This window comes from Cynocephalus volans, chromosome 4 (assembly GCF_027409185.1).
Source record: "Cynocephalus volans isolate mCynVol1 chromosome 4, mCynVol1.pri, whole genome shotgun sequence".
NCBI lineage: Eukaryota > Metazoa > Chordata > Mammalia > Dermoptera > Cynocephalidae > Cynocephalus > Cynocephalus volans.
The window spans coordinates 102328713-102339466 of record NC_084463.1 but is presented as its reverse complement, the minus strand read 5'-3'; the positions used below and the strand labels follow the sequence as shown (position 1 = coordinate 102339466).

The 10754-nt window shown below is 49.7% G+C and overlaps 2 protein-coding genes across 3 annotated transcripts; one reads left to right on the top strand and one right to left on the bottom strand.

Annotated features, from left to right (window-relative positions):
- The first annotated feature begins 30 nt into the window (after window positions 1-30).
- On the top strand, window positions 31-3288 carry LOC134376285 (transmembrane O-methyltransferase). The gene is made up of 4 exons (XM_063094883.1): window positions 31-81; window positions 984-1258; window positions 2351-2547; window positions 2968-3288. Exons 2-4 carry the CDS (start codon window positions 1000-1002, stop codon window positions 3286-3288), a joined length of 777 nt encoding a protein of 258 aa, XP_062950953.1. The 5' UTR covers window positions 31-81; window positions 984-999.
- Window positions 3289-3830: 542 nt separating this feature from the next.
- ANAPC15 (anaphase promoting complex subunit 15) lies at window positions 3831-7048 on the bottom strand. 2 transcript variants are annotated; one of them, XM_063095455.1, is made up of 5 exons: window positions 6923-7048; window positions 5415-5544; window positions 4796-4855; window positions 4337-4474; window positions 3831-4190 (listed from the first exon to the last, which is right to left on the bottom strand). In XM_063095455.1, exons 2-5 carry the CDS (start codon window positions 5532-5534, stop codon window positions 4131-4133), a joined length of 378 nt encoding a protein of 125 aa, XP_062951525.1. In that variant the 5' UTR covers window positions 5535-5544; window positions 6923-7048; the 3' UTR covers window positions 3831-4130. The 2 variants fall into 2 exon arrangements, with proteins under 2 accessions (XP_062951525.1, XP_062951526.1); XM_063095456.1 differs by having other exon boundaries at window positions 3831-4178; window positions 6923-7047.
- Between the last annotated feature and the right edge of the window lie 3706 nt (window positions 7049-10754).

The following is a 10754-nucleotide window of genomic DNA, read 5'->3' as shown; positions in this document are numbered from 1 at the left end:
TTGTCTCAGGGATATCCTCCCCAAGGTCTCCCCCTCCTGTCCTGTGCTCTGGTCTTCCCTAAGCAGGAGCCTTCAGCCTAGGTAAGCAGGGCCCTTGAGTGTGGGTTCCCAAGCATACCAGTTCAAGCCCCCTGCATCACTCACCTAATTCATACCCATTCAAACACTCTCTTACTTTCATTTCTAGTCACCACCACAACCACTGGGGCCTTGTAAGGAGGTCAGGTCTGGAGAAGGGGGAGGATGGTCCAGGACATTGGAGAGTAGACAGCACCCATGACTACAGGGGGCCCTGGAGAAGAGGGCTGAGGGAGAGGGGGTGCTGTGTGTTATGTGTATGTATATGCTTGTGAAAGGAATTCTGAGAGAGAACAGGGGAAATGGGGAACACAGGAGAGGGGAGATCAGACTGGAGAAGAAATATAGAACAAGGACTCCTCCCACCTCCAGGGATGAGCAGAGGGAGAGTCCTGGGGTGGGGAAAAGGACACCTCACCCTAACATATGGAGTGTTTTGATTGCCTTTTACTGAGGCAGAGCACAATGACAGTGAAGGGGTTTCTGACCCCAAAGCTATGCTCTTTTGCTACATAGTAATGGGTCAGAGGAGACCAAGCGGATCAGGGGGTAGAGTGGGGGGAGGATATCAGAGAAAAACTGGTGAAAGAGGTTCTGAAGAAGGGGTGACTTCAGGGATGAGGGGGAGCAGTGTGAACATGGGACCAGGGGTCGGACTGGCAAGAGGTAGTTTGGGGCTGGGTGCTGAACATGGACAGTATGGAGTCCTTGAAAGTACATGGGCTTGGAATCATACCAACCTGGATTCAAATTCTAGGTCTGCTGTGTGAGTCTGGACAAAAGATTTAGCCCTTCTGAGCTGTGGTTTGTAAAATATAAGGATAGTAATTGCTACTGGTAAAGGCTGTACAAATGACAGGCAAATGGTGGGTGTGGGTTTCCCTCCCTGCCTCCCTCCACTCCAGGGCCCAGGTAGGGACCATGTCCCCTGCCATCGCGCTGGCCTTCCTGCCACTGGTGGTGACATTGCTTGTGCGGTACCGGCACCACTTCCGACTGCTGGTGCGTGCCATCTTGCTGCGGAGCTTCCGAGATTGCCTGTCAGGGCTGAGGATTGAGGAGCGGGCCTTCAGCTATGTGCTCATCCATGCCCTTCCTGGGGACCCCAGTCACATCCTCACCACCTTGGACCACTGGAGTAGCCACTGCGAGTACCTGGGCCACATGGGGCCTGTCAAAGGTCAGTGTTCCCTGGCTTTCTGCTCCAGGAGGTACCCCCAAGATGGTGAAGGAAGATCTGGGATCTGTAGCTGCCTTACTGGGTGAATTGGGTAGGTTCTTGATCCTCTTTGGGTCTTTTTCTCATCTGGAAATGAGAGGCCTGGACTAAGTCATTCATTCATCCAGCAAACATTTATTGCCACCTCTTTTGTACTAGGCATGTTCTAGGTACTGGGAGAGGAGTTAGAGGTCACAGGGATAAACGAGCCACAAATGCTGGCCTCAAAGGGGGAATAACCATCTCACACGGGGGAATAACCATCTCAGCACATAACCCAAAGCTTTCTAATTATCTGTGTCCAAGTCTTTCTACCCCACCATGGAGGCTTCCACGTCCCATTAAGGGTAGCTGTTGGCCTGGATTTATCTCAGTCCCACCTCCCAGCACAGGTGCTTTTAAAGTCTTATTTAAGAAATTCATCCCATTCTAAGATCAAAAAGATATTCAATGAACAATAAAAGAGGGAATGAAACTGGAAGTCCTAACAGAGGCTTTTCAGGAGCCTAGAAGATGGGGTGGTTGTTTTTTCCTGGGCCCTCTTGGAGAAAGAAACATTTGAACTGAGCCTAGAAGCTGGCCAGGCAGATGGGGGTGGGGTTGGGGAAGGGCAAAGCCAGCCACATATACAAATGTGGACTGAAGGAATGAGACAGATGGTTGACTCTGGGCAGTTATTTGGGATGGCTGTGATACAGGCTAAAGGTAGGAAGAGTTGAGAGCTGAAGTTGGAAAGACTGGATTGGAACAGGTCCAAGAAGGTCCTGAATGCCAGGCTGAGGATGCCAAAGTCAATCCCAAAGGCCTTTAGAATTAAAGGAGCCAGGGAGCAGTAGGGTCATATTTGTTAGAAAGATTCCTAGTGGCTGATGTGAAGACTAGACTGGAGGAGGCAGGGAACCAGTGGGGCAGCTGGGGTTATGGTCCAAGAGAGAGTTGAGACCCCAGCTGGTTGGGGGCTGCAGTGAGGCAAGTGGGCATTTGAGATCTCTTTCTATCAGGGGCCCGGCATCCATCTCCCATGTCTTTTGCAACAGCCATCTCTCCCCATAGGTCAGATCCTGATGCGGCTGGTGGAGGAGAAGGCCCCTACTTGTGTGCTGGAGCTGGGCACCTACTGTGGATACTCCACATTGCTTATCGCCCGTGTCCTGCCCCCTGGGAGTCGCATTCTCACTGTGGAACGGGATCCACACACAGCAGCAGTGGCTGAAAAACTCATCCGCTTTGCTGGCTTCGACGAGCGCACGGTCAGCCTTCCCATCTTCCCAACCCTGATATCTTCTCTGTCACCCCAGGCCTTGCCGTGTAGGTACTCCCATCTAAGGATAAGGAAGCAGCCACACTCAGGGGACTGTGATCCTGGAGGGTGTGTGAGCTGGATCACTGAAAAAGCAGCTAAGAGGAAAATCTCTGGAGCCTAGCAAATCTGGGTCCAAATCTGTCTCTTGTTAGTTGTGTGACCTTGGGCAAAACACATATCTTATGAATCTTAGCTTTTTCATGGACAAAATGGAAATCATAATATTGATCTTGACTTCTTGCATTCTGAGGCTAGAAGAAATGTGAGAACACTCATGGGGACCTAGGCCAGGGCCTGGCATGAAGTAAGCCAATTCCTGGTGGGGTCTGGATTGGGAGAACAATCCCTCGCACCCTCACCTCCACAGGTGGAGCTCATCGTGGGCAACTCAGAGGAAGTGATCCCAAGCCTACGAACCCAGCACCAGCTGAGTCGGGCAGACCTGGTGCTCCTGGCACACCGGCCCCGATGTTATCTGCGGGATCTACAGCTGCTGGAGGCCCATGCTCTGCTGCCTCCCGGTGCCACTGTGGTGGCTGACCATGTTCTCTTCCCTGGTGCACCCCGCTTCCTGCAGTACGCCAAGAGCTGTGGCCGCTACCGCTGCCGCCTCCACCACACTGGCCTCCCAGACTTCCCTGCCATCAAGGACAGTATAGCCCAGCTCATCTATGCTGGACCTGACTGAGGTCCAGGCCCAGGAGTACTAACTGATGCCCCCCTACCCCCACCCAAGCAAGGACCTCAGAACATCCCCTCCTCTTCCTGTTTGGGGCCTGACACATGCTGTTCTCAGGGCTGGGGAGGCTCTCTTTCCACTTCTCCCTTATTCCGGCCTTCACGCTGGCCTGAAGTGTCAAATTCTATCAGGCTGCTTGGTCCCACTGTTTCCTCTCCTTCTAGAGAGCCATGGACTTACAGCAAGAGGCCCGAGCTCCCAACCCAGCTCTGTCACTGATTTGCCTCTCTTCCCAAGCCCCATGCCATTCTGGGTGGGATCAGAGGAAACTAGTAGACAATGGGTTATAGGCCTTGTGCAATGGCTGGGTGCAAGATGAGCCAGAGGAAATGTCACAGGAGCCTGGGCCCAGGGCCAGCAACACCCTGGCCTTCCCCAACCCTGGCCAATTAGGTTTGCCTGATGTCCCTTGAGTGCCCTCTCCCCAAAGCCCAAGAAGATGCTGGACTCCTCTGGGCCCCATCAACAAATAGGGAATAGACATGGGGGAAAAAAAAAATCAATCCTGTGTCTTTATTGTATAGGTTTAGAAAGAGACCAGACCTGGCAACCAAGGGGTGAAGTACCGGCCAGGAAGGTGGGGTGGTGGGCTCAGGCCCTGGGGATTCAAGAGCAGATTGATGGCCTGGGAGGGACCAAGGAGACCAAGTCCTGTCAGCAGCTGAGGAGGTGCCCAAGGGTGAGCTTTCACTCACTAGGGCCATCAGCTGGTTCTGTGGGGCAAGGGGAGGGGGATGAAGGGTAGCTGGGGCTGGCCTGGAATCTCCCTGAGGCCACCCTGCATTGTCTACCTAGATCATCCACTGGTCCTGATCCTGTTCGTTGCCTTCCATGTCCACCTGGAGAGGAGGCTGGGTGTGGGTGGGGAGGGGCCTCAGCCAGCCTCAGCCCCAGATTCTGCCCCTGGCTGGATCCAGGGTTTCTGTACCCATTGGCCATCAATTAGGTCAGGAGCAGGGGCCCAGGAACAGAGGCCCACCCCAACACCCCCGCCTACCTCATTAACCTCTCCATCATCAGGTGACTCGTTGTAGTCATTCATCTCATCCATGTCCTGCATGTCCTCATCATCCTCTGAGTCCTCTTCACTATCCTCATCGTCTTCATCATCCTCCTCTTCCTCGTCATCATAGTGCTGGTGGGGCAGGGGAGAGCCTATAAGCCTTGCAGGCCTGCCTGGACCAGTTCAAGAGCTGGCTGGCTTGGAGCCTCTCTCCAGGGCCAATGAACGTCCACCCACTAACTGACCCTGCCCCCCTTGAGTCTAGTAGGCTGGTACATGTTCAGCAGGACCTTAGTATTAGGCCCAATGCCTACCCCCTCTTAACTCCCCTTTCTGGCCTCTACCCAGACCTGAGAACAATTGCTCTGGGTCAGAGGCAGGACATTCAGAATTAAAGCAGTGCTTTCATCCACCCTGGGCCCCACACAGGCCCCACCTGCTGGAGCCACTCACCTCTGAGGCTGGCTTGCCAATAGGTACCAGGTTGTTGTCTTTCTCTGCGATGCTTTGGAGCTGTGGGCAAAGGGGTAGGGGGGAGAGGAGCAGGGCCAGGGCCCAAGCAGGGAAGGTCAGGGGCATGGGAATGGCCACTCTGCCCCCAAGAAGAGCCCAAGTGTGGGGGGAGAGGCTTCCTTCCAGTTCTCAGGAAGATTCAGTCCCTATCATTTGCCTCTTACTTATGAACTTGATCAAACTACTTCAACTCCCTGGGCCTTGATTTTCTCATATAATTATGGTGAGGATGGAGTAAGAGACTTAGCCTAGAACATGACATCTGCTAGGTCCTCAATAAATAGTCAAAATTATTATTTCCTACGCTTTAGTGAAAAGAGCTTGGGCTGACAGGCAAGAGCCTGGGCTCTAATCTGGTCCAGAAGTCCCACGGTCCCCCAACAAATTAGGACAACACAAAGATGAGAACCTTGCTCCTTGGCTCCCAGCCTGATTATTCCCAGCTGAAGGCAAAAAGCTCTCCCAGTGCACATCTCCCGAGTAAGGCTGGGTTCATGGCCCAGTTGGGGGTCGAAGGAAGGGAAGAGGTGTTGCTGTGCTGTGCTAGGTCCTCACTCACCCAAGCCTGATGCTGCTGTTCCTGCTGCTGCAGCTCTGTCTCCTCCACACAGGGTCGATCCAGATTAAACCACAGTGTTTCAGTCACACGGGGGAAGAGTGAGGGGAACAAGGTGGACATGGCTCCTAGACTAAGGGAAAGGGTCAGGTGAATGAGTTTTGTTTTGTTTTGGGTTTTAATTGGTTGTCATTTGATTTAGGGATAGCGTGGAGTGGAAGGTAGTAAGCAGGCAGCCCTTCCCTCTAGGAATTAGACAGTTATGGGTTTGAGTCCTGGCTCCACCGCTTACTAGCTGTTTGATCTTGGCCAAGTCACTTAACCTCTCTGGACCTCAGTTTCCTCATCTGTAAAATGGAGAAAATAACAATGATACCACCCTCAAAGTTATTCTGATACTGAAGTAAAGTAATGGGTAAATAAAGTTGTTTGTAGTCTGTTCAAAGAGGGAAGAGACTGGGAAAAGTGCACAGACAGGAAACCAGAACGCAGACTGACATTACAAAATTACTCAAAATTATAGGTATCAGGGCTCTACTGAAATTATCTCAGTCTCCTACAAACACTGAAACCTACTTTTTGCCCCGTTATGATAGTCCATACCACACCCACCCAGTGTCAAAAACTTAGGACACTAACCACCTCTCTCACGAACCACAGCCAAATTGGGGGTGGAAGCGGGGGAGATTACTACGTGCAAGCAAGAATCAATAAGACATTCTAGATGGCATGGGTAAATGGATAACAGACGGAAGACTGAATGGATGATGTAAGAGGACAAGTAAAATCAGCTTTGAGCGGCTGAGGGAGCTGACCAGGAAGTTCTCAGAATCTGAATTGAACCGCTCAGCTGATACACAGGAAAACAGAAGCCCAGCGACAGGCAGAGACTGGCTTTAGGTTATAGTGAGTCGGGGCTTAGAACTCCCGCGGGGAAGTGATCCAGGCCGGGCACTAGAAGAGATGAGCAGGAGAAAAGGATTTGTTTAATCCTGCTTTTGCCCTATCATTTGACCGACACAGGGCCAGGGCAGGCCGCTGCCCTTTCCAGCTCGCGTAACAGGAACAAAAGCATCAACCCTCGCGTCTCAGAACTGACAGGCCAGAGATCTTGGCTCCGAAAACCCAACCCACCGCTCAAACCCACCGCCCATTCTCTGCTTGTTATGATAATGACGGACCGGTTGACCAACAGAAAGAAGGCAGGGGCGGGACTCGGACAGGAGTTTGCCCTTATAGGGTCGCTATTCGCGAAAGGAGAGGAGCCTGAGGAGGGCCAATTAACTGAAAGAAATGCTGGGTGACAGGAAGTGACACCAATGAATGACGGATCTTGTGTGACTGGGTGGGGCTTAGTTTCGAGGAAGCGGCCAATGAGCTGTAGCTCTTTAACGGTAAAGGAGTCTGAATATGGAGCTCCTGAGGAGGCGGGTCAAAGGAACTGGGTTTCCTCTACGGGAAGGAGGAAAGAAGGGGCAAAGAGACGGCCGCAGCATTGCTTCCATACTTACCGCGCCGGGAAGCGGCAGCCGGCGGCGACCCGGAAGCGCTTCACCCAATCTGAGCGGAAGAACCCACCAGAATCCGGGACTCACCAAACGCATGCGTCCTTGGTCTCCTTTTGTTTCCCGCTCCCGCCTACTACACCGGATGTGACGTTAGACACACCTTAGGTACGTTGTTGAAGGAAATATGCCGCGCCTACCTATTTGCCCCTCCTTTGAGTCTCAGCCAATCGTCTTCTCCAGCCTGGCCCCTCCCCTACGGCCCTGTTTAACCCCGCCCCTCTGTCCCCAGGCAGTATTTGCTCGCTAACCTTTTCTGGAACGAGGTCTGGAAGTGCCAATGCGTTCTAGGAAAGTTAATCTGCTTCTACCCCACAATCACTGGGTGATTTTATGCTCCTCCTGTTCGTCCTCTCTCAGCCTCAGTTTCCCGTTTGAGCACATTCGTCCTTTTGTATTCCTTGAACTAAAATATTTGAGTTCCTACTATATTCCAGGCTCTGCTAGAAGTTGGAGATAAATCTATGAATATGGTCGCTGCCCCCAAAGACCTCACAGTCCAGTGGGGAAGCCAGACCTTGTAGACCTGCAGCGGACTCACTGATCTCTTAAAGTTGCTTGTGCCCTTCTGACATTGGAGATTATAGACTGGCTTTAGTGACTAGTCGGCCTCAGGCACAGCATTCTGCTGCTGGGGAGCTCAGCTGCCCTTCCCAGGTCCTTCAAACCCAACGCCGTTAGACTCCATCACCTACCAGCCTCTTTCAGGGCCAGCAATCATCCACGATTTCACTCCTGTCTTGACTGATTGTGTGAACATTGGCAAGTCCTTTTCCTCTGTCTGGGCTCAGTTTCTCCTTCAGCCAGCATCATAATCTCTGCCTAGCCTTGCTCCTATGCTGGGCTGATGTGAGGATTGGATGAGATAGCCGTTCAAGAGGTGGCATATTGAATGTTATTATATTGTCAAGCAACTCTGCTTGTTATAAACTTTTTTATTAAAGAGTAAAATTTGCCACCTGGAAATGTCCACCCTTTGTATTCATTAATTCATTCATCAGTTCATTCGACAAATACCTACTGAGTGCCTTAGTATATGTCCATCAGTATTCTAAGTAGCGGATATAGGATAGTGAATGAAATAGACCAAAAAAGTCCCTCTCCTGATGCAGCTTCCATTCTGATGAGAAAGATAAACAATAAGGAAGATAGATGAACTATTTAGCTTTAAGACTGCAGTAAATTCTGAGGATAAAAAAATAAATCAGAAAAGTAGGAATAAAACCTTGGTGGTGTGTGTGTGTGTGTTGAATTGGAGGGCCAAGGAAGTCACTGGGATGGTGACTTTTGAGTAAAGATCTGAAGGAAGAGAGAGAGAGCCTTCTGATATTTGGGGAAGAGCATTTTAGGGAGAGAGAACAGCAAGTTCAAAGGGCCAAGAATGGCTGCAGCATGGTGTCCTATGGGGAGAGGAGTAGGAAATGAGGACAGAGAGGTACCAGGAGCCAGACAGATATGGCCTTGCAGGTCATAATAAGGACTTTGGCTTTTTACTCCGTGTTGGGCAGTCAATGGAGGGTTGTGAACAGAGGATTCACACAATCTGATTTGCATTTTAACAGAGTTATTCTGGCTGTTCTACGAAGAATAGACTTAAAGGAGACAATAGCAGAAGTAGGGAGACAAGTTGGGAGACTATTATAATAATACAGAGACAGTGGATAAGAAGTGGTTGCATTCTGAATATATTTAGAAGGCAGAGACAAGAAGATTTGCTGACAAATTGGATGTAGAGTATTTTTTGGCCTGAAAAACTAGAAAAGTGATGTTGCCATTTTTTGAGATGGAAAGACAAGGAAGATGCTTTTTCTTGAGGGGGAGGGGAGAGAATATCTGAAGCTTAGTTGTGGGTGTGTCGAGTTTGACATGGCTATGAGAGTAGAGACGCTGAGGGGCAAGAAAGCATATGGGTATGCAGGTCAGAGGAGAGATCTGGGCTGGATATATCAATTTTGGAATCATCAGGAACATAGATGGTGTTTAAAGTCATGAGACTGGATGAGATCACCAAGGGAGTGAGTGTAGATGGAAAACAGTTTCCTCCAATATTCAGAATTTGAGGAAACTAGGAGAAGCAGCAAATCAGATGGAGAAAGAAGGCCAAAAAGATAAGTAGAAAGCCAGGAGAGTTGGGTGGTATTCTCGAAGCCAAGTAAAGAAAAGGTATTAGGAAGGAGGAAGTGATCTGTTACAGCCTAGTTCTACACAAAATTGGGTTTCTGTTTGTTTCCCCAGCAGACCACGATCTCCTTGGGAGCAAGGACTGAATGGTTTCTCCATTCCCAGTGCTGGGCTCACTTTCTCCTGGATCCCTCATCTACTCCTCCTGTGACCTATGTCTCCATCAGGCTCTCCTTCTGCTCTTTTCCTTACAGGATCCCTACATCAGACACACCCCCACCCTTTAAAAAATTTTTTAACTTACACATTGTAATTACACATACTTATGGGATACAATCTAATATTTTCATACATATGTATTTTGTATAATTGTCAGAGTAGTTAATGTATCAATCACCTCATGCATTTATTGTTTACTTGTGGTAAAAACATTCAAAAGTCTCTCCTCTAGCTTTTATGTTTTGTTTTGGTTTTTGGCAGCTGGCTGGTATTGGGATCCAAACCCACGACCTTGGTGTTATAAGGCTGCGCTTTAACCAACTGAACTAACTGGCCAGCCTAGCTACTGTGTAATATACAAAACTTAACTGTTAATCATAGACTTCAGACACCCTTTCCCTCCTGTCCTTCCTCACAGCTCTGGCCTGCTGGAAATTCCCCAGTTACCTAAAGTTTCTTTCCAAAGTCTTCAGCCAGGTTCAACAAGTCATGGTGACTGGTTAGCTGGTGACATTTATTGAGTGCCATCTGAGTGCCAGACACCTTGCTAGGCCCTGATGACAGAAATAAGGCAGAAATAATCCCTGCCTTATAGAAAAATATAGTCTAGTGAGGACTAAGACAATAACGCACTGTTGTGGAAGAGGGTGGTAAATGTTAAAATCAGTGTATGTAGAGTGTTATGAGAGCACAGAGGAGGCAGAGATGAATGGGTTCTGGATAAACTAAGTTTAGACTTTTGTTCCAAGGAAGGAAACATTTGCTTGAACCTTGAGGGATGAGTAGGAGTTAAGCCTACTGGTAGATAGGTAGGAGAAAGAGTGCATGAAGAAGCATGTTTTATTCAAGGGCATGGAGTTGAAAATAGATTATAAGTTTGGAGAGCAGTTACAATCCATTTGAGTCAAATGAGGTGTCTGGGGATGGAGAGAGATGAGAAAGAATGTGAGGGATTCCAGATGGGGAAGGGCCTTGGGGGCCTGACATAGAGTGGATGGGATGGGAGACAGGCATCCTGGGTCTCACCTTGGCCCTATTGCTGACTTGCTGGGGACCCCTGATAGGTGCCTCCCCATTGCCAAGCTTCCATTTTTTCGAACATAATGTCTCCTAACCATGACTCCAGCTCTGATGTGAGTGCCCGGAATGGATTTCCCAGGCCTGGCCCTTTCCTGAGATTTTACCTGCCCCTTCTTAGTGTTTTACCCAAACCAGGGCCTGGGAACTGAAAGCAGAGGCAGGATTTACCAACAGTCAGAAATAAAGTCAGAGCCCATTGGCTGGAGATGGAAACCTATGACTCTATTCAGAAAATCCTCCAGGATTCAGGAAGAGCCAGAGCTGAGTGGTGTGCACTCAGTGAGAGCTGCTTATTCATTTATTTCATAGGTCTAGAGGAGCACGGTGGGCCCTGGCAGGGGATGGAGGAGACTATCAC